Below are 25632 nucleotides of genomic sequence, written 5' to 3' on the forward strand. Positions count from 1 at the left end.
GTTCCATGCTATTTTGCTTTCTTTTAGGTTGAGTGTATTTTAGGATTTCCTTTCAATTTATCTATTGGATTTTGAGCCATATCTCTTTGAACTACTTTATAATGGTTGCTCTAGTGATTGTAATATATGTTCTTAGTATTTCACAGTTTAGAGTTAGCATTATAGTGAATATTTTTTTTTAAAGTAATCTAAACATGCCACATGGAGCTCAGATTCACAACCCTGAGATCAAGAGTCACATGCTCCACTGATTGAGCTTGCCAGGTGCCCCGAGTTAGAGGTTAGTATTGTAATGCTGTATAATATGCGGAAACATTGCAGTCAAATATCTGTGTTTACCAGACCCATCCTTTATGCTGTCTTATCATATGTATCACTCTTGTGTGTATATCTACTATATAACATCATAATTTTTGTATTGAGCAATTCTATGTGTTTTAAAGAAAGCAAGAGGAAAAAGAATGTTTTCTGTTTACAAAGACATTTAAAATTTTTTCTTTTTTGAAATCTTTTTTTTAAGATTTTATTTATTTATTCATGAGAGACAGAGAGAGAGAGAGAGAGGCAGAGACACAGGCAGAGGGAGAAGCAGGCTCCATGCAGGGAGCCCGATGTGGGACTTGATCCCAAGTCTCCAGGATCAGGCCCTGGGCTGAAGGCAGCGCTAAACCGCTGAGCCACCTGGGCTGCCCTAAAAAATTTTTCTAATGCTTTTTATTCTTTCTGAAGCATCAAGTTTCCATCTAGCAGCATCGCTCTTTGACCCAAAGACCTTACTTTAGCCTTGTGCATTGTTCTGTAGCACATGTTTGCTGGCAACAGGTTCTCCTACTGTTCTTTTATCTGAAGCGGTCTTGGCTTTCCTTCTTGAAGAATGTTTTCTTTTTTTTTTTGTTATGCACTGCCCTCTACCTCTATTTTTTTTTAATAAATTAATTTTTTATTGGTGTTCAATTTGCCAACATATAGAATAGCACCCAGTGCTCATCCCATCAAGTGCCCCCCTCAGTGCCCGTCACCCAGTCACCCCCACCCCTAGTTCGTTTCCCAGAGTTAGGAGTCTCTCATGTTCTGTCTCCCTTTCTGATATTTCCCACTCATTTTTTCATTGAGCATAGAATTCTTAGTTGATGATTTTTTTCTTTCAGTGTTTTAAATGTGGCTTTTTAAATTTTGTCTTGTGGTCTCTATACTTCCGATAAAACATGAGGATTTTTTGGAATCCTTGTTCCCTGTATGCAATGTCAGTTTTCTCTGGCCACTTTCAAGACATTATCTTTTGCTTTGGTATTTAGCCATTTGATTATGATGTGCCTAAGTATGATTTTCTTTGCATTTATCTTTATTATCGTTTGCTGAGTTTCTGTAATCTGTAAAATTGTCTCTTTTTACCAAATTTAGGAAAATTTTTGCTATTTTCAAATATCATTTCTGTTCCATTTGCTCTTGTTTCTCCTTCTGAAACTCCCAATATCTATATGTGAAAACTTTTGTTATTATTTCATACTTCCCTGATGCTTTTTTCATTTTTAAAAAATCTTGTTTCTATCTGATCTTCAAATTAGATGATTATTTATTTATTTATTTATTTATTTATTTATTTATTTATGAGAGAGAGAGAGCGAGCAGGGAGGGGCAGAGGGAGAGGGAAAGAGAGCATCTTAAGCAGGCTCCATGCTCAGGATGGAACACAACACAGGGCTTGATCTCATGACTCTGAGATCATGAGCTGAAACCAAGTGTCAGACACTCAACCAAATGAGTCATCTTGTCACCCCTAGATGATTTCTATTGATCTTTCTTTATGTTCATGTATTTTTTTCCTGTAATTTTCATTCTGCATTCTGCATCCAGTCTAGTGAGTTTTTTTTTTTTTTTTTTTTTTTTTACTTTTTTTCAGTTCTGGAATGTTCCATTTGTTCAATTTTTATAGTTTTTCTTTTTTTAAAGATTTTATTTATTTATTCATGAGAGACACAGAGAGAGGGAGAGAGGCAGAGACACAGGCAGAGGGAGAAGCAGGCTCCCCGCTGAGGGACCCTGGGATTAGGACCTGAGCCAAAGGTAGATGCTCAACCGCTGAGCCACCCAGGTGCCCCTATAGTTTTTATTTCTCTGCTGGTGAACAATTTCCCATTGTTTCATCATTGCAAGCATATTTTTCTTTACTTCTTTGAGCACGGGTAGGATATAATTGCTTTGAAATCCTTCTCTGTTAATTCTAATATCTGGGTCCTTTCAAAGGTTGTTTCCATTTATTGTTTTTTCTCTTGAGAATGGGTCATATTTTCCTTGTTCTTTATATCTCAAGTATTTTGGGTTGTCAGATATAGCAAATATTGTGTTGTTCAGACTATATTTTGTTGCATTCCTCTGAAAAATATTGACTATTTTTTTTGTTTCAGTAGACACTTACTTTATGAGAATCAAACTGCAAACTCTATGTTTCTGGTAGCAGCCCAAGTCTTAGCTGAGTTATTTGTTCTTTAGTTCTGTATTCTGATTCTTCAGACAAAACCTCCTGAGCTTTCTGTTGTGGTTTTATCTCCCCCTATTCTCAGACTTAAGCCCTGAAAACAGTAACTCACTCAGTACCATTCTCATCTTTCTTTCTTTCTTTTTTTTAAAACCATCTTAACCATTTCTTAGTGTATAGTTCAGTAATGTTGTGCAAAAGATCTCTAGAACTTTTTCACTCTGCAAAAGTAAAACTCTATACTCATGCAACTCCCCATTTCCTCCTCTCCCCAGTCCCTGGTAACCAACATTTTACTTTCTGTTTCTATAAATTTTACTCATTTAGATATCTCATATAAGTAGAATCAAACATTTTTTTTTTTTGTGAGTGACTTATTTAATTTAGCATAATGCAATCAAGGTTCATCTGTGTTGTGGCATGAGACAGGATAACTTCTCTTTTTAAGGCTGAATAATATTCCATTGTAGGTATATATAACATTTTATTCATTCATTCATTCATTCATTGATGGACATTTGGATTGTTTCTATCTCATGGCTACTGTGAATAATGCTGCTATGAATATGGATGTGCAAATTATTTATATCTTTTAAATGTCAGGTCCTTCTTGAATCTTCTTGCTTTGGCTAATTTTTCTTATTTTTTCTTTTCTTTTGTTTGCTCATTTGTTTGTTTTTTAAAGTAAGTTCCACACCCAATGTGAGGCTTAAACTCATGACCCTAGATCAAGAATTTCATACTCTACCAGCCAGGTGGCCCTCTTTGTTTCTTTTTTTAGATTCAGAATTCATAGTCATTATTTGTTGGAAGGTTGGGTTCAAAAGGAGATTACTTGGCTATCATGGAATTAGAGTTGACAGTGAAGTTGGATTTTAACAAAGATTGAGCCACATGTTATTTATGAGAGCATAATAAAACATTCATTTAAAGAAAAATTGAAATAAAGGAATGAGTATACAGCAGGCATATACAAATAGCAAGAAAGCTGGAGTGGCATTAATAATATCAAATGAAGAGGAATTCAAGGCCAAAAACATTAACTAGGTGAAAAAGGTATTATATAGTGAAAAATGATAAAAATCTATGAAGAAAATATAGTAGTCACGAATTATTATGGATCATGCTACATAACAGTCAAATATATAAATTAAAAACTGAGAAATACAATGTTTCTTTCAATAGATACATAGTACTTTTCAGGTACTATTTTAAGCATATACACAAAAATAATTAGAAAATTTAATAGATATATATAGGATGTACATATGCCTATACACATGAATAACTATATAGATAGATATTAATAAAATGTATTCTTCCCTTGTAGTTATTAAAATAATTTCCACAGCTATCATATACTTGGTCACAAAGAAAACCTTCATAAATTTCAAAAGGAGATAATTTTATAGACTACATTGATATCCCAAATACAGAATTATAATATGAAAGAAAAATATCTTAGAAACTTAAGAAGTAAATATATACCATTTCAAATAACTCTGTATCCAAAGAAGAGAAAACTAAAATTATAGGGGCATCTGCGTGGCTCAGTTGGTTAAGCACCTGACTCTTGATTTTGGCTCAGGTCATGAGCTGGTGTCATGAGATTGAGCCCTGTGTGGGGTCTATGCTGGACATGGAGCCTGCTTGGGATTCTCTCCCTCTCTCTCTGCCCCTCCCCACCAACTCTCTCTTTTACACTCAAAAAAAAAAAAAATCCAAAACCAAAACCAAAACAAACCCCTGGTATTACAAATCCTCAAATAGTGAGAGAGGTTATTTCATACCTAAGCCCCAATATATAGTAAGATCTCTATACAGAGCAAAATTGTTAACTTTAAATATTCTTATAATTAAGAAAGAAAGGTAAAAACTTAGTAAAACTGTTGATTGATTGATTGATTGTAGGCTCCATGCCTGATGTGGAGTTGAACTCACAACCCTGAAATCAAGGCCTGAGCTGAGATCAAGAGTCAGACACTTGACCAACTGAGTCATCCAGATGCTCCTAAAATAAATATTCAATTTGAGTAATTAATAACAGGAAAACAAAGTAAAATATAGGCAGTATGAACCAATAAAAAGAAAAGGCCAAATCAATTAAATACAAAAGAGGGAGAATGTGTCTTTGTGCATATGGACAGACATATGTACATATATATTTGATTCAAATAAATGTAATTTGAATACATATATATGTAATTTGATTACAATCAAATTAACTACAAAACTGATATACACCAGTTGATACCAGTTGATATATTACTTAGAATATTTTCAGTTTACAGAGATCAATTTCTGTTATAAACATAGAGGGGAAAAGTTTAAATAAAATGTTAGCAAACTGTATAATACAAAGCAGAATTTATTCTATTAACATAATTACTTACATGAACTGATTAATGGAGTAAACCCATATGATTCCTTACATAAGTACCAAGAAGATATTCCATAAAATTCTTCAGATATTCCTAGTTAAAATTAAAATGAATTAAAATACAAATAGAAATAAATTAAACATGATAAAAACCAAATTATCAAAAGGCAGCTGTAAGTGTCACAGTGAATCCTGACATGTTGAATCATTTCTATTACAATTAGAAGCAAGAGAGGCATGTCTGTCATTACTATATTATTAAACTTTTTTCAGAAGCTGTAGTTATTATAGTCATGTAAGAAAATAAAATGTGTCATGTATATGTAATATATATGAAATTTTAAAATGGTCTTTATTTGTATATAATGTAATTGTATACCTGGAAATCTCAAGAAACTCCAATAAAATCTATTAGAATTAATGAGTTTATTAAGTTTCTGGATAAAAGAAAAACATTAAAAATTAGTAGCTTTTATTTATATCAACAATAATGGATAGGAAGTTAAAATATAAAAATCAAATCTCATTCACAGTGGTGATAAAAATCTATAAAATATTCAGGAATAAATATATCAGCAACCATATAGAGCTTTGTATTATGAAGAACATAATTTTATTCTGAAAGACACCCACAAATAAAAATGTAATAGAGAGACCTACAATTTGTCTGGATAGGATGACTTAACAATAAGAAGTGAAAATTATCTAAGCTAATAAATATATTTAATGATATTTTATCTTTTTAAAGATTTATTTATTTATTTTAGAAAGAGTACAAGCAGGAGGGGCAGAAGGAGAGGGAGAAATAATCTTCTGGCAGACTCCATGCTAAGTGTGGAGTCCCATGCTGGGCTCGATCTCACAACCCTGAGATCATGACCTGAGGCAAAATCAAGAGTTGGAAGCTTAACCGACTGTGCCACTCAGGCCCCCCTATTTAATGCTATTTTAATCAAAATCTTATTTTAAAAAATTTGACACTAGGAAAATGACCTTAAAATTTATTGGAATAATTAACACCTGAGAAGAGCCAAGAAAATTTTATTTTTATTTACCTACTTATTTATTTTTAAATATTTTATTTTTTTATTTATTTAAGAGAAAGAGTGAGAGAGAGAGCACAAGCGGCGACAGGGGACAGAGAGAGAAGCTGACTCTATGCTGAGTGGGAAGCCCAATACAGGACTTGATTCCAGGACCTTAGGATCATGACCTGAGCTGAAGGCAGATTCTTGACTGCCTGAGCCACCAGGCACTGGAGCCAAGAAAATTAAAAACAAAACTGTTTAGCAACTTGCCTTTCTGAATATTAAAATTCATGTTAAAAGCTACACTGATAAAAGCAGTATATTGGCATGGAAACTGATAAATATATTCATAGATATGCTGTATATTCAAATATATGATGCTATATAAATAGTGCAGACGTGCTTTGCTGTTTATCTGGATGAAAACAGAGCCCTAGTTTACATTATAGGCAAAATTAAATTCTAGAGGGATCAAGGCTCTTGTTCATAAATAATATAAAATAACAGCATAGCAATTCAGAGAATAAGAATTAGATAAATTTACTTTTTATGAAAGGCTAAAGACTAAAAAGTACAAAATTTGCAAAAATTTATAGACTAAAAATTAAAGTTGTAACTTGACAAAGAGTTAATATTTCTATTATGTAAAGAACCTCTAAAGATTAATAATAAAAGACAACTCAAATAAAAAGGGGCAAAATATGAAGGCAAGTATCAGTACAGGAAATGTAAGTGGCTAAAACTCATGAAAAATATACATTTCTCTTCTAGTAATTAAGAAAATGTAAATGGGAACAAAAACAAAAATTTAGTTTTCATTTTCTCCCCAGTGTGTTGGTAGAGACCAAAAAGAGTGATCATTGGTCATGAGGATAAAGGAAAAGAGGATGTTAATTTATTTACTGTGGAATATTAATTGCTACAGTTTCTTTTTTTGGAAAGAAATCCGATAAAACCCCCATCATTTTATTCAGCTTAGTATAGTGTTTATTGAAGCACAAACATATAAATTCTGAAAAATTATTGGCTGGGAAATATTTGAATAAGTTATATATTTAATATTCAGCAGATATTTAAAAAATGAGGCTAGAACTATTTGAATTAACCTGGGCAAATGTTCAGGATATATCAAGCTAAAAAATCAATATGTGCCCCATGTTCCCATGCCTGTTTTAAGAAACACACACACAAAAAAACAAAAATAGCACCCAACCAACCAACCAAACAAACAAAAAAACCTCTGTGATGTATTAGGATAGATTTAGGTATATACCAAAATTTTAATATTGATTACCATAAGAGCATGGTACTAGAGGGTGTGTCAATGGTTTAACTGCCTTTGTAATAAAAATAACTGATTTTATTAGTTATTTAATAAATAAATAAATCTCAATTTTGTTGAGATATAACTTACATATAACATTGTATTAATTTAAGGTGTACAATGTAAAAGAACTGCTGCGTGTGTATGTATATATATATATATATTTATAGTGAAATGATTACAATAGGTTTAGTTGGCAAACATCACCTCACACAGTTACAAAATTTTTTCTTATGATGAGAAAAATAACTTAATATTTTAGAAGGTTGGCAACTGTGGGTAAGTCCGAAGAGCATAAAGTAGGAGGTGTAGACCTAGCCCCACCCCTAATTTGCAATGTGACACTTTATGCCTTGATTTTCTCATCTCTTAAGTGTGAGTAGTAGTGATTGTACTACTTACCAGGCTATAGTATTGTTGTAAAGATAAAGTGAGGGATGAAGACAAACATAACTTGGTTAGAAGATGTTGAAATGCACGCTATTATCCTCAAGAAAATTTTCTAATGTTCTTAACTTATATGACGCAGGTGACAAAATCATCCGAGGATGCATCTTCCCTTCCCAATGGTGATGTAGTGGGAGAGGTACAGAGCACCGCAGAGGTAAGAGTTGATATCTTGAACCATCTTCCCCCAGACTAGCTTCCTCAGAATGTCTGCTTGGTTCTCATTTTTTCTGTCATTCTACTTTACATAGATAGAAGATCTATCTATCTATCTATCTATCTATCTATCTATCTATCTATCTATCTATCATCTATCTATCTATCATCAATCATCATCCATCTCCATCCATCATTCATCCATTTATTATCTATCATTCAACTATCATATCCATCATCCATCCTTCCATCCATCCATCATCCATCCATGTATGTATTCACTATCTCCTATCATCTTTTTTTCTCTCTAAAATGATAAAACCTGCCTCCACTTAAGCAACAGAAAGCAAACACTGTCTAAATATCAAATCATTTGGAGTTTTCTTCATAAGCCTTAAGTGGGTGAATTACAAGCTTCTCATTAGTGAGTTTATTTCTCTACCAGGCACATGACTCAGATCTATTGACTTACAACAGCAGGTCCAATGAACAATATACGGGATTGGTGATTCTATACTCTAGTGGCTAAGTGACCTAATAAATAGGAAGTCTATGTTTGCTTTGTTTGTATACTGTGTATCCAAATAAGAAAACCATAGCATGTGTAGTTTGGTTTTCCCTTGAAAGTTTATCTAAGGTTAGTGATACCATGGTTTGCTTTACGACCAGGGAACAGAGAAGACTGAAGAGGCTGGAGAAAATGAGGCACAAAAAGAGGACAATGAAGATGCAGGCAACCTCACTGAATCTCAGGAGAAGAATGTGAGTGTTTGCATTTTGCACCATAGTTTTCATTGTATTCAGGTCAACAAGCATTGAAGCACCGCTCAGGTGCCAGGAATCTTCCTAGGCACACTGAAGTGAGCACAGAAGTCAGGAGCTGAGGGTTCATCCAGGAAGGAAGCAGGAGGAACCGTTAACCACTGTGGTCAAGGCAGGTAGGGGACTGAAAGGAAACCAAGGAAGGACCCTGAACCCAGGTCTGGAGGGACAGGCTAGACAAGGCTTTAATAATCTGTAATTGTGTTGTTAGGGTTAGGTTCAAGTTTTTTATAAAACAAGGAACCTTATGAGTATTGATGGATTTCCAGCAAAACACCCGCCAAGAACACTGCCTGCTTGGGACACAGAACTAGAGGGGTTGGACATTTTGTGGGAAGCCGACAGGAGCTGGGGGGAGAGAAGGGGGGGCCTCAGGGAGGAAAACCCACACTCAATTCAGATCCAGTCATGGGAATATCAGCTGCTCCAAGGTCTGTGATCTAATTCTACAAGGGTCCTAGTTCAGAGGCCACAGGATAAAGGGCAGGGGATATGGGAGGGCTGGGGTGACTCTAGTTCTGGAATGCCCAAGCTGAGAGAATGGGGAATCAGATGGGCCACTGAGTCAAGGAATACTGAGAATGTAACCAATAAGTCAGGTAAGGGGAGACCCTGGTGCACAGGGAGCTGAGTGGGTGGCGTTGCTGGCATTGGGCTGAGCCAGTGGTGGAAATGCACTAGGCCAGTTGTAGCAAAGACTGTTTACTGAACCATGATTTGCATCTTTACCTATTTATGGTTCTTTTTACCTATTTATAGATACGTAGACATCTTTTAAGGTAGTTGGACTCTCATTCCCAGCAGATGGAATGTGGTTAGGAAGGGTACTAGGGAAATATGCTATGGGCGTGTTGGGATGGGGGTGGGCATCAATTTGTCTGCATCTTAAGGAATTTAAATTTGGAGGGGCCAGGGCAGTAAATTCCTCATATTTAAAGATTGCTGTTTCAAAGTGTTGATAATTTAAGACTCTTTGAAGTCTTTTGTTTGGAAGAAAGACAAAAATCTTTAATCCTGACCCAGAATTTAGATGGAATTTCATGGCAGTCTGTAAATTCAGAAATAATAAATTTTAAATTAAATATAGTGACAATTTCATTACCCCGTAATTTAAAAATCCATGTTTTTATAATGCAGATTTTACAGGAATTGCCTAGTGCCCCCTACAGTGTTATCAATTTATACTTTTTGAAATCCAGTTTGGTTCTTTTAAGACAGAGAGACAAAGATAAGAAACATTACATCCCAATCCCTTTTTCCTGGGGACTGAGAGGAAGGTAGCATTTTCATAACTACAGCAAGGATGGGTCTACTTCCTCTTCTCAGTTATTGTTCAGGGAGGTGGTAAGCCATCAAAACCAGCGTTTTTTTTTTTTTTTATTGAGGACACTTTACAAAGTAGATTATAATCTTGTGAATCCTGATAGGAATGAAAAAAAATCATTTTTGTTATTTTCACCTGAGCTGTGATGAAGAAATGACTAAGTAAAATCATTTTAATTTTAGATGAATGTATTATTCACATTCATGATCAAACTCATTTTTCAACTCTTTAATAATATTCTACATAAAGATAGATTCTGATTTTTTCCAATTTGACAAGTGATCCATGCTCTTTGACCTACTTTAATCCAGTTATATAAAGGAAAAGAACCCCATGATTTGTCAGTAGGCATTACAAATGACATAATATGATTGCCTTTGGGATTGAATATATAGGGTAATGGATTGAAATTTGAAAAGGAGACAAAACTATCTGATATTTAGAATGGCTGTATTTTGCACTTGAAGAACCTCCTATCCATTTTATTTTTCATTTTTCATTTTTTCCCTCTTATACATTTTAATAGTTTTGGGGTTTGTTCCTATTTATTTATTTATTATCTATCTATTTATCTATCTATCTATCTATCTATCATCTATCTATTATCTATCTATCTATCTATCTATCTATCTATCTATCTATCTATTTAAAGAGAGAGTGAGCATGCACATGTGCATGCAGAGGGAGGGGCAGAGGAAAAGAGAATCTCGAGCAGACTCCTTGCTGAGTGTGGAGCCAGATTTGGGGTTTGATCTCACAACCCTGAGATAATGACCTGAACTGAAATCAAGATGTGGATGCTTAACTGACTGGGTCACCCAGGTGCCCTTTGGATTTGTTTTTAAAGGTTAAGGTGGGAAGGCCACCTAGGCTGTTCGTCATGACACCTTTTGGCCCATGGTGCCCGCAGGCTTAGATAAGGCTTATTTGTAGCAAACAGAGAAGTCCATTAGATTGCTGTGTTTTGCCTCTTTAAAACTTGATTTCCAAAGTACTCGACCCATCCTGGTAGGTTTTTCTAGATGTTATAGCTCAGATCAATCTGATGCTTTTTAGATGAAACTCTGGCTCTGTTGAAAACCACCTGGAGGAGATGTCACGGAGTCTTACCTTTTACTCCTTCTGGCCCATTTTATTCAAACAGATCAGGGCTCCCTCTGCTTGCTCCATGGGGGATAGAAGGAACATAGTACCTGTCAGCCTCCATCTGGTTCCTAAGACGTGTGACAAGAATATCAGCTTCCTTTATTTCTCGAACAGTGTTAGATCTACTTCACACCTCCACCTCATGCTGGTGGGAACTTCCATCAGGGTGAGGGGCGTTGAAGACCCACTCCCTCCCCAGGGACTTGGGTCATCCCGAGTCATCAGTGGACGGGGGAGAGGGCTCCGATTCTTTGTGATGGTCACTCTGTGACCTGGCTGTCCTGCTGCCTGTAGTAGCTGTTGGGCGCTGGCCCCTCGGCTAGGCCGGGCCCTCTGCCCTGGCGGGATGTTGGTGGACATGTCTGTAATGGAGCACAGTGGCTGCCCCTGGGTGCAATGTCCCTTCTCCTGCCCCTCTGTCTTCAGTCTGGCTGCTTCCATCAACCCAACTCCAAGCTTAAGCTCCAAGCCCCATTGTTTAAGGACCATCTAGCTTCATTGCCTCTCCTAGCTAGCCTAGGATTTAAAAAAGCAAGGCCTCTCATTTCTTCCCAGGAGCCCAGAACCACAAATCTGCAGCTATCTTCTTGGAGTGTGGGAGCGGCACTAACGCTCCTCCCTTTCCCCATTTTGTGTGGTATGAACCCAACGTAATTCATATCCTAGTAGTCTGTTACACTATGCATGACAAAGAGTGCACACATATCTTCACCTTCTATTTTGAAATAATCATAGACTCACAGGGACATTGTCCAGAATCTTGTGTGCCCTTCGCCTGGCTGCGCCCAATGCTGACATGTCAGGGAGCCATGGTACATGGTGGAAACCAGGCACATGGTGCTGGTGCCTCTCTGTTAAGTAGACTACAGACCCGATTCAGTGTCCACCATTATTTCACACCTTTCATCTGTGTCTTAAAAACCATTCATTGGTGTGTTAAGAACAGTTTTCAAGTGTATCATGGTAGCAACTGCCTCCAGCAGCTGGCCGTGATAAACCAAGTGATGAACCAGCTAAGTGAGGTGTGGGCTCGTTCATCTGATCCAGCTGTCGCACGTGCTCACTCAGGTCGCACTTGATGCCATTTTAATGGGGAGGAGTATTTATCTAAGAATAGCACTCTTGATTAAAAAAAAAAAATCAGAAGTGGAGACAGAAACCGTGACCTCTTGTAATGAAACGGCCTCCCCTGACCACCAACCCCAGCATCCCAGCTCTTAAATGCCAGATGCCAGGATGTGCAGGTTGGGGGCATTTGGGAGACAGGATAGTGAACACTGGGAAGACCGTTCATTCATGCCTGAGGAGATCTCCTCTGTTGCTCCAGACCCCAGTAGAGAGGGGACTCTGCGGTCGCCTTCCCTGCTGGCCTGGAAAGGACAGGGGGCTAGGGCAGAGAGGCAAGGCTTGTAAATGGTACCTGAGGAGGAAAGGAAGGAAGCAGAAGGTCACCCCAGCTTCAGGGCACACACTGGGGAAGGGGCAGCAGACTGGGGGCCTCATGAGCACTTTATGGGAGACTGTACCCGCTGCACCCACTGAAGTAATATTATTTTAAGCTGTGTTCCCTGCCAACTCAGTGGTCGTCTCCAAAACCTTTTAAGACCTTAGCTTGACTGACTACATGATTATGGCTTGCGAAGTCCACTCGGCTTCCCCCAAAACCTGTCCTGAGGAAAGTTGCTTTCTCGAAGGGCGGATGTTGGCTTAGGTTCTTGAGCTGGTAAGTCTCAGGCCTGAAGATCGAGAGAACTCTGCCCTTGTCCCTGACATTTCCAGCCACTCTGAGGCCACCTGCCCCCCTCAGGTCACTCTGGGCTGGCTCTTGGCTTCCTTCCACACCAGCCACCTGTCCTAATCAGCCACTGCCTGACACTCACCACAGCCAACACCTGTCCATAGTCCTGGCCACTTGCCGCCTCTGTGGCCTGCCTCACTGGCCAAGTTCCCAACAAGAATAGTTGCTGGTGAAGGTTTCTTTCTACTTTTGAGGCTTCCCCTGACTAACTTTCTTTACAAGAACAAGGTAAAATGATTTTAGGTTGTAGCTTTGTCCAGTGAATGGTGCATAGCCTGTCCTAAGATTTGCAAGAACTTAGCTCAATTGACCATGTGATCACAATGCTCTTAAAAAAAAACCCAGAAAACTTTTTACCAATATAATTTTTTGTTCATCATAAAGGTCCATGCAAGCATTGAATATGAATGGCTTTTTAAGGTTCTGCCTAATTCTGATATTTTACAATTCTGTGACCTAAGGATGGAGGTTTAAGTTCTGTTTCCATAATATATCCCCTTCCTCCTATGAGGAATTAGAGGCAGAAGTAGCATATATAAATGCATCCATTCAACCTTTTATTGACAGATTGTGCTGCCATATGCCAGGGAGAATTCTGGGTACTGGGGACAGAGCAAGGAAAATGACAAAGTCCCTGCTCCCACAGAGCTTATGTTCTAGTAGAACTGGTGATCGTAACATCTGGGTTCTTCAAAGCATATTTGATTTTTTATGATATTCTTTTTTTTTAAGATTTTATTTTATTTTTTATGAGAGACACAGAGAGAGAGAGGCAGAGACACAGGCAGAGGGAGAAGCAAGCTCCATGCAGGGAGCCTGACGTGGGACTTGATCCCGGGTCTCCAGGATCAGGCCCTGGGCTGAAGGCGGCGCTAAATCGCTGAGCCACCCGGGCTGCCCCCATATTTGATTTTTTTGTGGTGAAGTATTTCTATAAATTCTCTGGGCAATTACTTTCCCCATTTAATTAAGAAATTGAGGTCAATTCAGATATTGATGGAGTCCTAGGTCCCTCGGTAACTGCTGCTGGCTAAGCTGTAAAAGTTGAGACTTGCGCTTATTCCTGGAAGCCCCCCTACTGTCCTCCAGCCTCCCTTTAAGGATAACCCCATTTTTAACAGTGTCTATCTCGTTGATGCATTTGTTTCAGCTGAATTCAGTTCATACAAATAACTGAATTTAGAAAAATGTGGAACTCTATGTAGCTGATAATTCTCTGTTACATATTTTAATTTGATCTCCTGTGAGTAAGAGGAAAATTAATGTTCTTCGAGATCCAAACAGTTACTGGCAGAGTATACGTTCATTTATCTGGTCACTTAGCACATTGATTGAGCTGACATCTTGGTTCCAGATAGTGGCTGGATCCTGGAGATCCAAAAAAGAATAAACACACAAGTCATGCCCCAAGGAGTACACAGACTTGTCAGTGAGATGGATAAATGATGGTCATGGGAACAAATAAGGAGGGTCCCATAACTCAGCCTATGAGTCAGAAAAGTCTTCCTTGAAAGTGTCATTTTAAGGGACGCCTAGGTGGCTCAGTCAGTTAAGCATCTGCCTTTGGTTCAGGTCATGATTCCAGGGTCCTAGATCCAGCCCCACATTGGGCTTCCTGCCTAGTGGAGAGCCTGCTTCTGCCTCTGCTCCTCCCTCCACTTGTACTCTCTCTGGCTCTCTCTTTCTCTCAAATAAATAATTTTTTTTTTAAAGAAAATGTCATTTTAAGCAGTGTCCTGGAAAGTGTGGCCGATGTGAGAAAGGGGCACGTGGTCCACATGGCTGAAATAAAGAGTGGTGAGGGACATGGCAGGGTCGGGGGTGGGGGTGGGCAGGGGCCTGATTGTGATGGCCTTTTGGCCATCCTATGAATAATGGATAGAAGTTCCTTGAAAAGATGGAAATTTTTCAACATGAAGGAAGCATAGTAAGGTGTGCTGTCTTTTATTACAAGATACCTGGCCACAGTGTGGAGAACAGGTCAGAGATAGGGAAGACTAGGGCACCGTGCCCCCAGTGAGAGAAGCTGGGGGTCATGGATGGGAGGGCCAAGGCATGGGCAGACTTAGGCAGTGCTAGAGACGTCCACTCAACACGTTGCTGAGAAGCCAACAAGCATGGACCTCTCTTTTCTTGGACATTATTTTAGCACTAAAACTTGGTGCGTTGAAAGGGGGGTAAGGGTTAGTTTGGAGATCCCCTGTACTGGGCAGACCTGTGGGGCTGACCCGGCCTGGCCAGCTGGAGCAGCCTTTCAGGTTCTGTATTTTGCCTGCCAGCCTCAGAAATCTGATAGTGTGGTTCTGGAACTGGCCAAGGATACAGGGCTGGACTGAGGGATGTGGTGGGTCCTTATCACTGCCTTCCATGATTTTGCCTTTTCTGTTATTGATTTTGAGATGTAGCACGGTAGAGTAGGAAGGACACTAAATGAGGGGCCAGGAGCCTTAAAGTCAGTCCTGATTGTGTTGCTTACTTGTCCTCTGACCTTTGGCAAATTGCTTAACTCTGTGGCCTCAATGTCCTCATCTGTCCAGAGGAGGGATTGAGTGAGAGGTTATGGGAATGCAAGATTGCTTTCAGCTCCCCTAAGTGCAAGATTCTGTGAGCTCACTGCCTGAGTAGTAAGGCATGAGGAATTTTTAGGGACTGCTCCCTCCACTTAATTAAAGCGATTTTATTTATTTATTTATTTATTTATTTATTTATTTATTTATTTATTTATTTGAGAGAGAGAGAGAGAGAAAGAGAGAGAGCATGAGCAGGGGGAGATGGGGAGGCTGAGGGAGAGGAGAGAGAGAAAATTTCAAGCAGACTCTGCACTCAGTGTGCAGAGCCTGACACAGGGCTGGATCCCATGATCCCGAGACCATGATCTAAGCTGAAATAAAGAGTCAGATAGATGGTCAACCGACTGAGCCAACCAGGCGCCCCTGTTTGTTTAATTTTTAGACTCAACTTAAAACTTACCTGAATTCATATTTTTTCTTCAATTCCTATTTATGGACCTAAGGAAGAGGTGAGAGAGACAGTGACAGAAGAGGTACAGTAGCATATTTAACAGCAGTGCTTAATAAAAACATCTTTCAGGTCAGAGAATTACAGCTTAGCCATGTTCTCCTTGTTCTTCAATATGAAGAAGCTGATGTAGCCTGCATCCCAGAAAATCCTCCTTTAGCCTGCTGGGAAGGGAACTTTAGCAAGTTGGAGGTAAACGTAGCAAAGAGACGTGGATGGAGAAATAGGGTGTGGTCATGGACCATTCCTTAGCCTCCTATGGGAAGGTGTTGTCTGCAGAGTTGGGCTGGGCTGGACCAGGTCATGCTTCCATTCTTCCCCTCCTCCTTTCTGTGTAGTGTGTACAGCTAATGCAGCTTGCATGGTGTTTAGTGGTGTTGTTTTGATTGCCACCTATTCACCTTATTGGTGAGGGAAGGATTCCCTTCCTATGGTCATGGGGATGGCTGATACACAGGACCTGACACCGGGCAGATGAGATTGATGGCAGTTTATTACATATTCTCCAAGCCCAAGGGATGAGAACATCAACACAGTGTAGGGACACAAGGGGAGCACTTGGGACAGTGTGAACAGTTGGGGGTGTGGGAGGCAGGCTTTGTGGTATCAAGAGGGCAAAGTGTGCCTTGGTTCACATGGAGAATGTGATTGGCTTGTTGAATAATTCCAGGGGATGGACAGGCACTGTGCCCGGGTACTTGGTAAAGCAGGCTGCTTGGGTAGGAGACCTAATCTGTGGGAGCTTTGGCCGGTGTTTAGGCCATTCTGGCCTTCCAGATTTTACTAGATGTCAAGGTAGCACATAACACTGAGGTCAATTTTAGATGTTTCACTATAGCTGTGTATCATAGAAACTATGAAGTTTAAACATGCAGCTCCTCTTTAAGTGTCTGGAAGATATGTGACATTAGGAAACATAACATGGTGGGAACCTATCCAGGGAGAGCATTACTGATTTGGGAAGAATTTCTAACCTGCCTCTTCATCTTGAGGTTATATTAGAGCACTGGTTCTCATCCACTGGTGTGCAATAGAGAGCCTCCTGGAGCCTGTCTCCCATGGCCAGTGGATGAGACCCTGTAGGCCTTGGTCTGGCAAGCCTTCAGTTGTCTGATAGAGTTGAGGTTGAGAGTCTATCTTCATTTTAGAAGGCCAGGATTGAAGGGGATGAGAGATCACATAGATAGCAGGAGCCTCCAATTCGCTGTTCGGGGCATTGCCTGCCTCTTTGCCATCCTCCTAAGCCCATAAGAGAAATCACTCACTGAAAAGAAAGAAAAGGATTATAAAAGGAATTAAAATTATGGATGTGAAGGAAACATATGCATTCAATAAGATAAAGGATTGAAAAAAGAAATGTCTTCTATGAATAAGGTAGAGTAAGAAGAACTTAAATGTAAAAGAATCAAGAGTCACCGAGATAAAAGATTAAGAATCCTACAAAATAAATATTCAAGAATTAAGAGTACTGAGGATATAAGATTTAAAAGCACAATTAAAGCATTAAAAGATAAGCTGGAGGGGCTCTTGGGTGGCTCAGCCGGTTAAGCCTCTGACTCTTGATCTCAGCTCAGGTGTTGGTCTCAGAGTTTTGAGTTCAAGCCCCATGTTGGGCCCTGCTCTGGGTGTGAAGCCTACTTAAAACAAACAAAATTTAACTAGAAAATAGTATTAAAGCTATTAAAGATACAAATTAAGGAAATAAGATTTATCCTCTGTAATGGAATGCAATCTATTATTGGGTTGGCTGATAGGTTTGTTTAGGAGTCTGTGCTTAAATAATAACCAACATTCCCAGGTACAGTGGAAGACCTCAAGTCCTAAGTTTCGAACTGAGGGTGGTTTGACCAACTGAAGAAGTCACTTCAAGTGCTCAGTTATAAAAACGTAGAGGCTTAACACTTTTACTCTAACTTGTACTTCCTGCCATGTTTTTGATGTAAGATAAAGACTATTTCTTTAAATAAGAGTCCAATGATTGGAGTTACCTGTTGTCTTTCTTTTTTTTTTTTAATTTATTTTTTTATTGGTGTTCAATTTACCAACATATAATATATCATCCAGTGCTCATCCCATCAAGTGCCCCCCTCGGTGCCCGTCACCCAGTCACCTCCTGTTGTCTTTCTAACATAAACATAACTCATTTGTCTGTCTAGAAAATCGGTTTTGGCTTTTTAAAAATAGAGCAGAAATTTAAAAATACAATGCAAGCTAGGTGCATAATCTCTTTGGGTTTTGTGAGTCCTCCCTGCCATCCCAGCTTTTTTTTTTTTTATTTAAGATTTTTATTTATTTATTCATGAGAGACAGAGGGAGAGAGAGAGAGAGAGAGAGGCAGAGACATAGGCAGAGGGAGAAGCAGGCTCCATGCAGGGAGCCCGATGAGGACTCCATCCTGAGTCTCCAGGATCACGCCCTGGGCTGAAGGTGGCGCTAAACCGCTGAAGGGGGCGCTGAGCCCCCCGGGGTGCCCAATCCCAGCTTTTTGATACCTCATTTGATGACAAGTTTTTAAGATGACTTACATGTACAGAGTCTTTTCAAAGCATTCTGTTAAGTTCACATAGAAAACAAAATATCCTTTCATGTGTTGATTTCCATGATGCTTATTTAAATGATGTAATTACATTCGACTATAACTTGCATGCACAAAAATGTGAATAAACATAACGCACCCTGGAAAATGAAGGTCTCACTGGGTAGTGATGCCAAGCCTACTGCTTGGGAGTGCCCATCATGCTCTGGTTATCAATTGATGTGATTTAAGGGAGGGAACAGAGATTGTGTTGGAGGTTCTCAAAGTGGGTTCTCAGAGCAGCAGCAGCAGGAGCAGCAGCCGCCACCTCGCCTGAGAACCTCTGTAAATACAGATTTTTCAGGCCTGGCCCCTGCTCTCCTGAATCAGAAACGCTGAGGTGCAGCCCAGCAAACTGTGTGTTAGCAAGCTCTGGTGTTTCTGATGCCCCAGCAAGTCTGAGAAGCACTGGATTAGGTCATAAATTCTAGGTCACCTGAAGTGTTGGCAAGGGAGTTGGATTGCAAGATCTACTGTTTCGATGCTCATTGTAAAAAGTCCATCTAATTTCAAAGACAATACTGTTTGTTTTATATTAAGAACTTGTGTTTAGTAAAACAAAACAAACCAACCAACCAACCAAACAAACAAACAAAAAAAACCAACGAAACCTAAACCCTTAATTTTCTTTCAGTGATTGAAATGAGTTATAGGAAATGAGAAGGGGGAAAGAGACCCCAGACCCGGGAGTTCTGTAACTCGGCTTACGTTTTTTACGAATGAATTCTCTTCTTTCCCTTTCTTTTCCTGCTTGCTGAAATATCCTAATGCTTCCTGTTTGATTGTGAAAGCTTCCAAGAATGAGCTTTTGCTTGTTTGAGAAATTTTGTTTTGCTTTCTAATTCGTGCTGGGGCAGGGACTTCATTATAAGGAATTTTGCGATAATTTTCATTAATTTAACACTGCAAGGGCAGCATGCTATTTTTATATTGCTGCCGCTGTGCAAGGGGTGCTATGTGTCAAAATGAAGCTGATTGCAATTCTTGCCCAGCTGCTTGCTTGTTGAACCTGTGGCTCCTTAGCTGGGCATTCGGAGTAGTTTTGAATTTAAACCCTCACAGGAATGGAATCATGTCTGTGTGGAGAGGAATCAGTGGAGAAAATGTTAGAGAATTCTGAGGGCAGGTCCAAAGGGACATTCTCAGATTCTCCCTCTTATTCCAGCTCCTCAGATTAGCTGACTCTCAGTGACTTCCATTGTAATCAAGAATGATTTTAAGAATATTTTGAATGAACTTTTTTGATTAATTGTTTTAAAATGCTAATCAGAGAGCTAAATCAAAACGAGAACCGAAGAATAGGGAAAATAATTTACCAAAAATCACCCAATTTATTGTCTCAGTGTTTCATCAAGTCCTTTGTTGGTGAAGGTCATCAACATTAAAGAGAGTCCCAAATGTCATAAGAAATTCCCCCAAAAAACCTTTTATTGCTTTTTAAAAAAAGATTTATTTATTTATTTATTCATTCATTCATTCATTCATTCATTCATGATAGACAGAGAGAGAGAGAGGCAGAGACACAGGCAGAGGGAGAAGCAGGCTCCATGCAGGGACCCCGATGCGGGACTTGATCCCGGGTCTCCAGGATCACACCCTGGGCCAAAGGCAGGCGCTAAACCACTGAGCCACCCAGAGATCCCCCCTTTTATTGCTTTTTAAAGTTAGAAATAGTTCATGATTGGGCATCTGGGTAGCTCAGTCAGTTGAGCATCCTCTTGATTTCCATTCAGGTCATGATCTAAGGGTCATATGATAGAGCCCAGCACAGGGCTCTGTGCTCAGGGTGGAGTCTGCTTGTCCCTCTCCTCCCCCTCTGCCCTCCCCCTGCTCATGTGCATACACCTGCTCTCCCTCTCTCACTCTCTAAAAGATATAGATAAATAAAACTTTTTTAAAAGAAGGAATAGTTCATGATCTTTATTTTTTAAAATTTTTATTTGTTTATTTTTAGAGCAAGAGAGTGTGAGTGGGAGGGGGGCAGAGGGAGAGGGAGAGAATCTTAAGCAGGTTCCATACCCAGCACAGCGGTACTTGGGGCTCAATCTTATGACCTTGAGATCATGACCTGAGCTGAAATCAAGAGTCAGATGCTCAATCAACTGAGCCACCCAAGTGCCCCAGAAATAGTTTATGATCTTTATAAAAAATTTAGAAAATACAGATTAAAAAAAGAAAACGAAAATAGTTTGCAGCCCAATTACCTGGAGTTAACCGCTAGCTACACATACACACACATCAAATCTTGATGAATACTCTTTTGTAAGCTACTTTCATTCATGTAATGTGTGTATATATTTTTTGGGGGGAGGAGAGACAGCAAATATAGATCTGCTTCATTATTTTTAATGTCATTTTGTCAAATCAACCCCTGTTCCTAGGCCTAAAGGTTATTTCTAGCCTATTCTATGCTCTGTTTTTTAAAGTTATAGGTTACATCCTTCCAATAATTAGCTTCTTTGTTGTTAGACATGTTTCCATTTTTAAAAATCCCATTTTTATATATAAAGATAAGAGAAAGATACTACTAATTTGGAGGTAGTTTCAGGTTATATGTATGGGTTGCTGATGACTTTGGCTTGAAAAAATTAGATTGTTATAACAAAATATAACCAACTTCTACATTTAAAAGCTTCATCTTTTCTGATAATTTTTGTTTGCCGAGATTTTTTCGTATTTTATTCTTCTAACTGCCTCCCAAATTTTTAAAGGTAATTTGATGAGAATAGTGCATTAATATGAGTAAAGACTACATACTTAAGACAAATCATGATACTCATGAGAATTAATGTAGTGCCCTGCAGCACCATTCCAAATTGTGGGGTCTGTGTGTGTGTGTGTATGTGTGTGTGTGTATGTGCTGGGTGTTGTGTGTATGATGTATGTTGTGTGTAGTGTGTGCGTGCTGTGTGTGCTGGGTATTGTGTGTATTGTGTGATGGGCACGTGTACTGTGTGATGTGTGTGGTATATATTGTGTGTGTGATGTATGTCATAGGTTTTTTGTGTGTGATGGGTGTTGTGTGTATTGTATGTGTGATGTGTGTGTGTGTGTGTGTGTGTGTGTGTGTGTAGGGTAGGGTAGGGGTGTGTGAGAGGCCCTCATCTCTAGTCTGAGAGTTTGTATTTCTTTCCTCGCTGTATCTGTGACCTTTCTCAAAATTAATGAAATTTTTTGTTAAAATTAGACGGAAGAGATCACTGAGGAGGGAGCAGAAGGGGAAGCAGAGGAAGAGGAAGCTGAGAAAGGAGAGGAGGAGCCAGAAGAAGAAGAAGAAGCAGAAGCAGAAGATTCTTAGGCCTTTTCATGCTTCATTTCTCCCCTCTTCCAGGTAACAACATGGTCCTGGGTTGTTACAACGTTGGGCTGATGCTGCCTCTCCCTTGGTGATGGGAGAAGGGCCCCAGGTCAGGCCACACGGTCTTCCCCAGGCCCTGGTGGCCCTCGCTGGAGCCACAGGGATGCTCAGCTGCCCCCCACCCGTCCCGTGGGTGAGGGTGTGGAAGGCCATAGTTTATATGATTTCCAGGAAATGTGTACCCTAGAGGCAAGGCGCAGTTGGCTTTGTGATATTTATTTCCTCCTCTTCCTCTGCGTGACCTTCATTTAAGGGAGAGCACGGGGAGTGTTCTGTGACCGTTGTTCTATTACCCAGACTCTCCTGCTGCCCTGGATATATGTACACGTCTATGGGGGAATGACAATCGAGTTCACAATGGTGGCAATAAATTACAGCCTTGAAAAATCACAACGCTGGCTCTTCTTGAAGGAAAAATACTGCTGCTCGAGATTGAGTGATAAGTACTTGACAGACATTTTCATTTATCAAATATTAACCGGAATGCTCGTGTAGAAACATCGTGGAATATGGTGAAAATCACCTTAGTTCCTTGGACAAGTACGCTCGCCGCCTTGTCACTGTAAACTTCTGACAATGCAGGATAGTTATGTAATTCTGCAAGTGCTGTGTGAATACATTAATAAGAGGATGATAGTAACTCATGAGAGTGGGTATTGAGGACAAATATTGTGGGCCATACAGATAAGACATGAACAGCTCGAGATCAGTAAGTGCTGCAGAGATCTCTGGCTATCACAGACACTTAGCAAGTGCCTATGCAAGAGTTGTATTCTTAAATAATATTAATAAGAATATTATTTAACCTTGTGACCAAATTTGAGGCAGCAGTTTATTCTCTAGGGCGCTGAGGTTTGCTTTGGTACTCTAAGGGTTCTTTTCAAAATTGAAATTAAAATTAGAAAAATTCTTTTAGTCTCCTTACTTACTAAAAGTTTGTTTAGTCTCCTTGCCTCCAGTGAAGCACACAAGGCAGATTTGGGGGGTGCAGATATCGGGGATCTGGGGAAGGAGAGATGGAAGGTGAAGCACTGAAGTGCAGGGTGGTTTTTCAGTAAAGGCCTGTGGTGCATCTCAGAGCCCTGTCTCATGAAGGGTCGACAAAAGTTAAGCAGAGGAAGGAAAAAGAAATCCCTGGTGCTTTGTAAATATTGGCTAAGAAATAGCTCTGCTCTATGTACCAAAGACCGATTTGATTAGTGTGAATCTCCCCCCTTGATATACTTACACTCGCTTATGCATAAAAATTAATATAAATTTTTTTTATTAAAAAAGCATAGCCCATTCTTATCAGACCATGCAAATGTCACTATTCACTTATGTAAATTACAAAGGGAATCTAGCCCATCATTTGACATTTCACAGGTGGTTTCTTTCATGTTCTGGACACACAGACCTCACCTTTTAAGGCCTCCTGATTGTCATTTTGGAAGTAATCCCATTTCTTTTCTTTAAAAAAAAAATTCTTCTGTTGTTACTATCGAGAAACCTGTTATTAATCTTATTAGTGTCCCTTCTTAGTGTCTCAATTTTAAGGAGTAGGTTGGGACACATTTTTTGAAAAAAAAAATGAGCAAATTTACTTTTAGAAATTCTATCTGAAGAATATTGGGAAGGAGAAATATCCTGATTATTTCTTCTTCTACCAAAAAGCCCCAAACAGTAAAAACTCATAAGTACTGTTTAAAATCCATTTCTATTCACCCTGCTTATGAAGTTCCTTTTATTTTATTTTTTAAAAGACTTTATTTATTTATTATTAATAAATTTATTTATTTTTAATAATAAATTTATTTTTTATTGGTGTTCAATTTGCCAACATACAGAATAACACCCAGTGCTCATCCCATCAAGTGCCCACCTCAGTGCCCGCCACCCAGTCACCCCCACCCCCGCCCTCTGAAGTTCCTTTTAAAATCATGCAATTTTAGTGTGATAACGAAAAAAAATATGTTGATTGTGAAGTGGCACAGCTGAGAGCATCCTTCATGGAGCCAGATGGCTTCACAGACTGATTCAAAGAAGGAAAAAGAAAAGGCAAATACAGCTGTGGCCAGCAAGCACATTTGCCTGTTCCACCGATTCTGTAGTTTGAAATCCCATCCATAGGAGTCTGTTATGAGGTCAAAATGCCTGATAGTGAAGGAGTGACTCAAACACCTCCCTAAAATCCCACCCCCCAACCCTGGAGAGATTCAGTATCCTTTCATATGCAACATGGCCATACAGTCATGCATTGAACTGGGCACCATGCCATTCAGTGTCCAAAGCAAACCCATCTCTTAGCTCATGGAGAATCCAGGTGTTTTATTTGACAAGATTTCACTTTAGGGGGAACTTGGAGAAGCCAGGGAGAACAGGGAATGGAATGGTGAAGGGATTCTCATATCCCATGTTCAAAATTGATGCTAACTTAATGCTCCAGGAGAAATCATCTGTAGTATGAGACCGAATGCTACCTCCCCAGGGGCTGCTGCTCAATACTGCCCTGCAGTCAAGGCATGGGCCATTTAAATTGCCCTCTCCAGGTCCGAGCTTGTCAATTCGGCCTCTCCATTCTCCATGAAATTTCAGTGGGGAAACTGTCATCAGAGATGTTGACTTCCTTAGGGTGTTTGATATGTGTTAGTACAGAGAAAGGATATAAACCTGATCTGGGTTTCCACGAAAAGAAACCATTTAATTTTTCTTTCCTTGCACTTGGAAGCAAAGGGTGAGTAGTGCTTTAGAGAGTGAAAGGGAGCACTTGCCTCTAACACGTGGTAAGTAGTGAAGATCGTGGTAAACGTTGGCTTTCTCTCCTGACGTCCTCTCCCTACTATTTTCCCTTTCTTTTAGAAAACTCAAGCCATGAAGCAGTATTTCAACTGTCTCTCCACAAACCAAATGCTTTGGCGTGAAGCTAGCACCCCTCTCTCGGTACACCCGGGGTTCCCCGAGGAATTGTACCTACCTGACATGGTTAGATGTACGCGGATATGTCTATCTAATCTTAGCAACGTGAGAGTCCATGTGAAGACAACTCCTCCATACCTTCATGTGCCTGACATCTTTGGCTTTTGCTTAATTTTTTTTTTTTTTTTGCTCTGCATGAATAGATCTTCTTACTAATACCCTGAAAAGAAATGATTTTGAAACATGATTTCCAAATATAGAACTTCTCTTTGTGATGTAATAAAAGCATTTCTTCGTATGTGCCTTATGCCACCTGTCTCAGAATGAGCTGAAAATAAAGAGCTTTGAAAATAAAGAGCTTTCCAGAGAACAATCATACAAATAAAGATTAATAGTGGCTATCTTCCCCGAGGAACATTAATTTCTTTATTTATAGTCTCTACTTGTATCCGGCTGAACTCCATGTGTCTGTTGCCAAGTCTGAATCCTTTGCACAACCTTTCTGTCTGCACTGGGATGGGCATTTTTTGTTGTGTTGGTTATTCAGCTCGTGTTTTCAAATGACACCGGTTGTCTTGTTACGTCATATTTTGTGTGATACACACAGCTGTGCACATTATCTCCGAAGCCTTTTTTAACTGTAAGCCTGCCATCCGCATGTGTAGAGACGACAGTAGGGACAGATAGATTTGCACCCCAGTGTCTTTGCACGTTTCTGCGCCGAGGGAGTGGCTGCTTCTGTTCCTTTTGCCTCTCACTGATTTGCAGCCACAGCTGCGAGGTGCAGAGTGCACGTCTGTAGTTGTGCCTGCTGATGCCAGGGTCCACCGAGAGCTGGTCCAGCCCCGATGACTTGCACACCAGGTAGGCTGGCAGCGTTTCTGT

General features: G+C 39.5%; 1 protein-coding gene across 2 annotated transcripts in view; it reads left to right on the forward strand.

Annotated features, from left to right (window-relative positions):
• The window catches only part of SH3BGR (SH3 domain binding glutamate rich protein), a 62868-nt gene extending 37715 nt beyond the window's left edge, over positions 1-25153 (forward strand). For both annotated transcript variants that reach the window (XM_055313513.1, XM_055313514.1), the window contains 4 exons: positions 7738-7812; positions 8481-8573; positions 21682-21825; positions 24691-25153. In XM_055313513.1, the coding sequence (XP_055169488.1) occupies positions 7738-7812; positions 8481-8573; positions 21682-21792 (279 nt within the window). In that variant the 3' untranslated portion in view covers positions 21793-21825; positions 24691-25153. The remainder of the gene's footprint in view (positions 1-7737; positions 7813-8480; positions 8574-21681; positions 21826-24690) is intronic.
• The last annotated feature ends 479 nt before the right edge of the window (positions 25154-25632 follow it).

Source organism: Nyctereutes procyonoides, unplaced genomic scaffold (genome assembly GCF_905146905.1).
Source record: "Nyctereutes procyonoides isolate TBG_1078 unplaced genomic scaffold, NYPRO_anot_genome, whole genome shotgun sequence".
Taxonomy (NCBI): domain Eukaryota; kingdom Metazoa; phylum Chordata; class Mammalia; order Carnivora; family Canidae; genus Nyctereutes; species Nyctereutes procyonoides.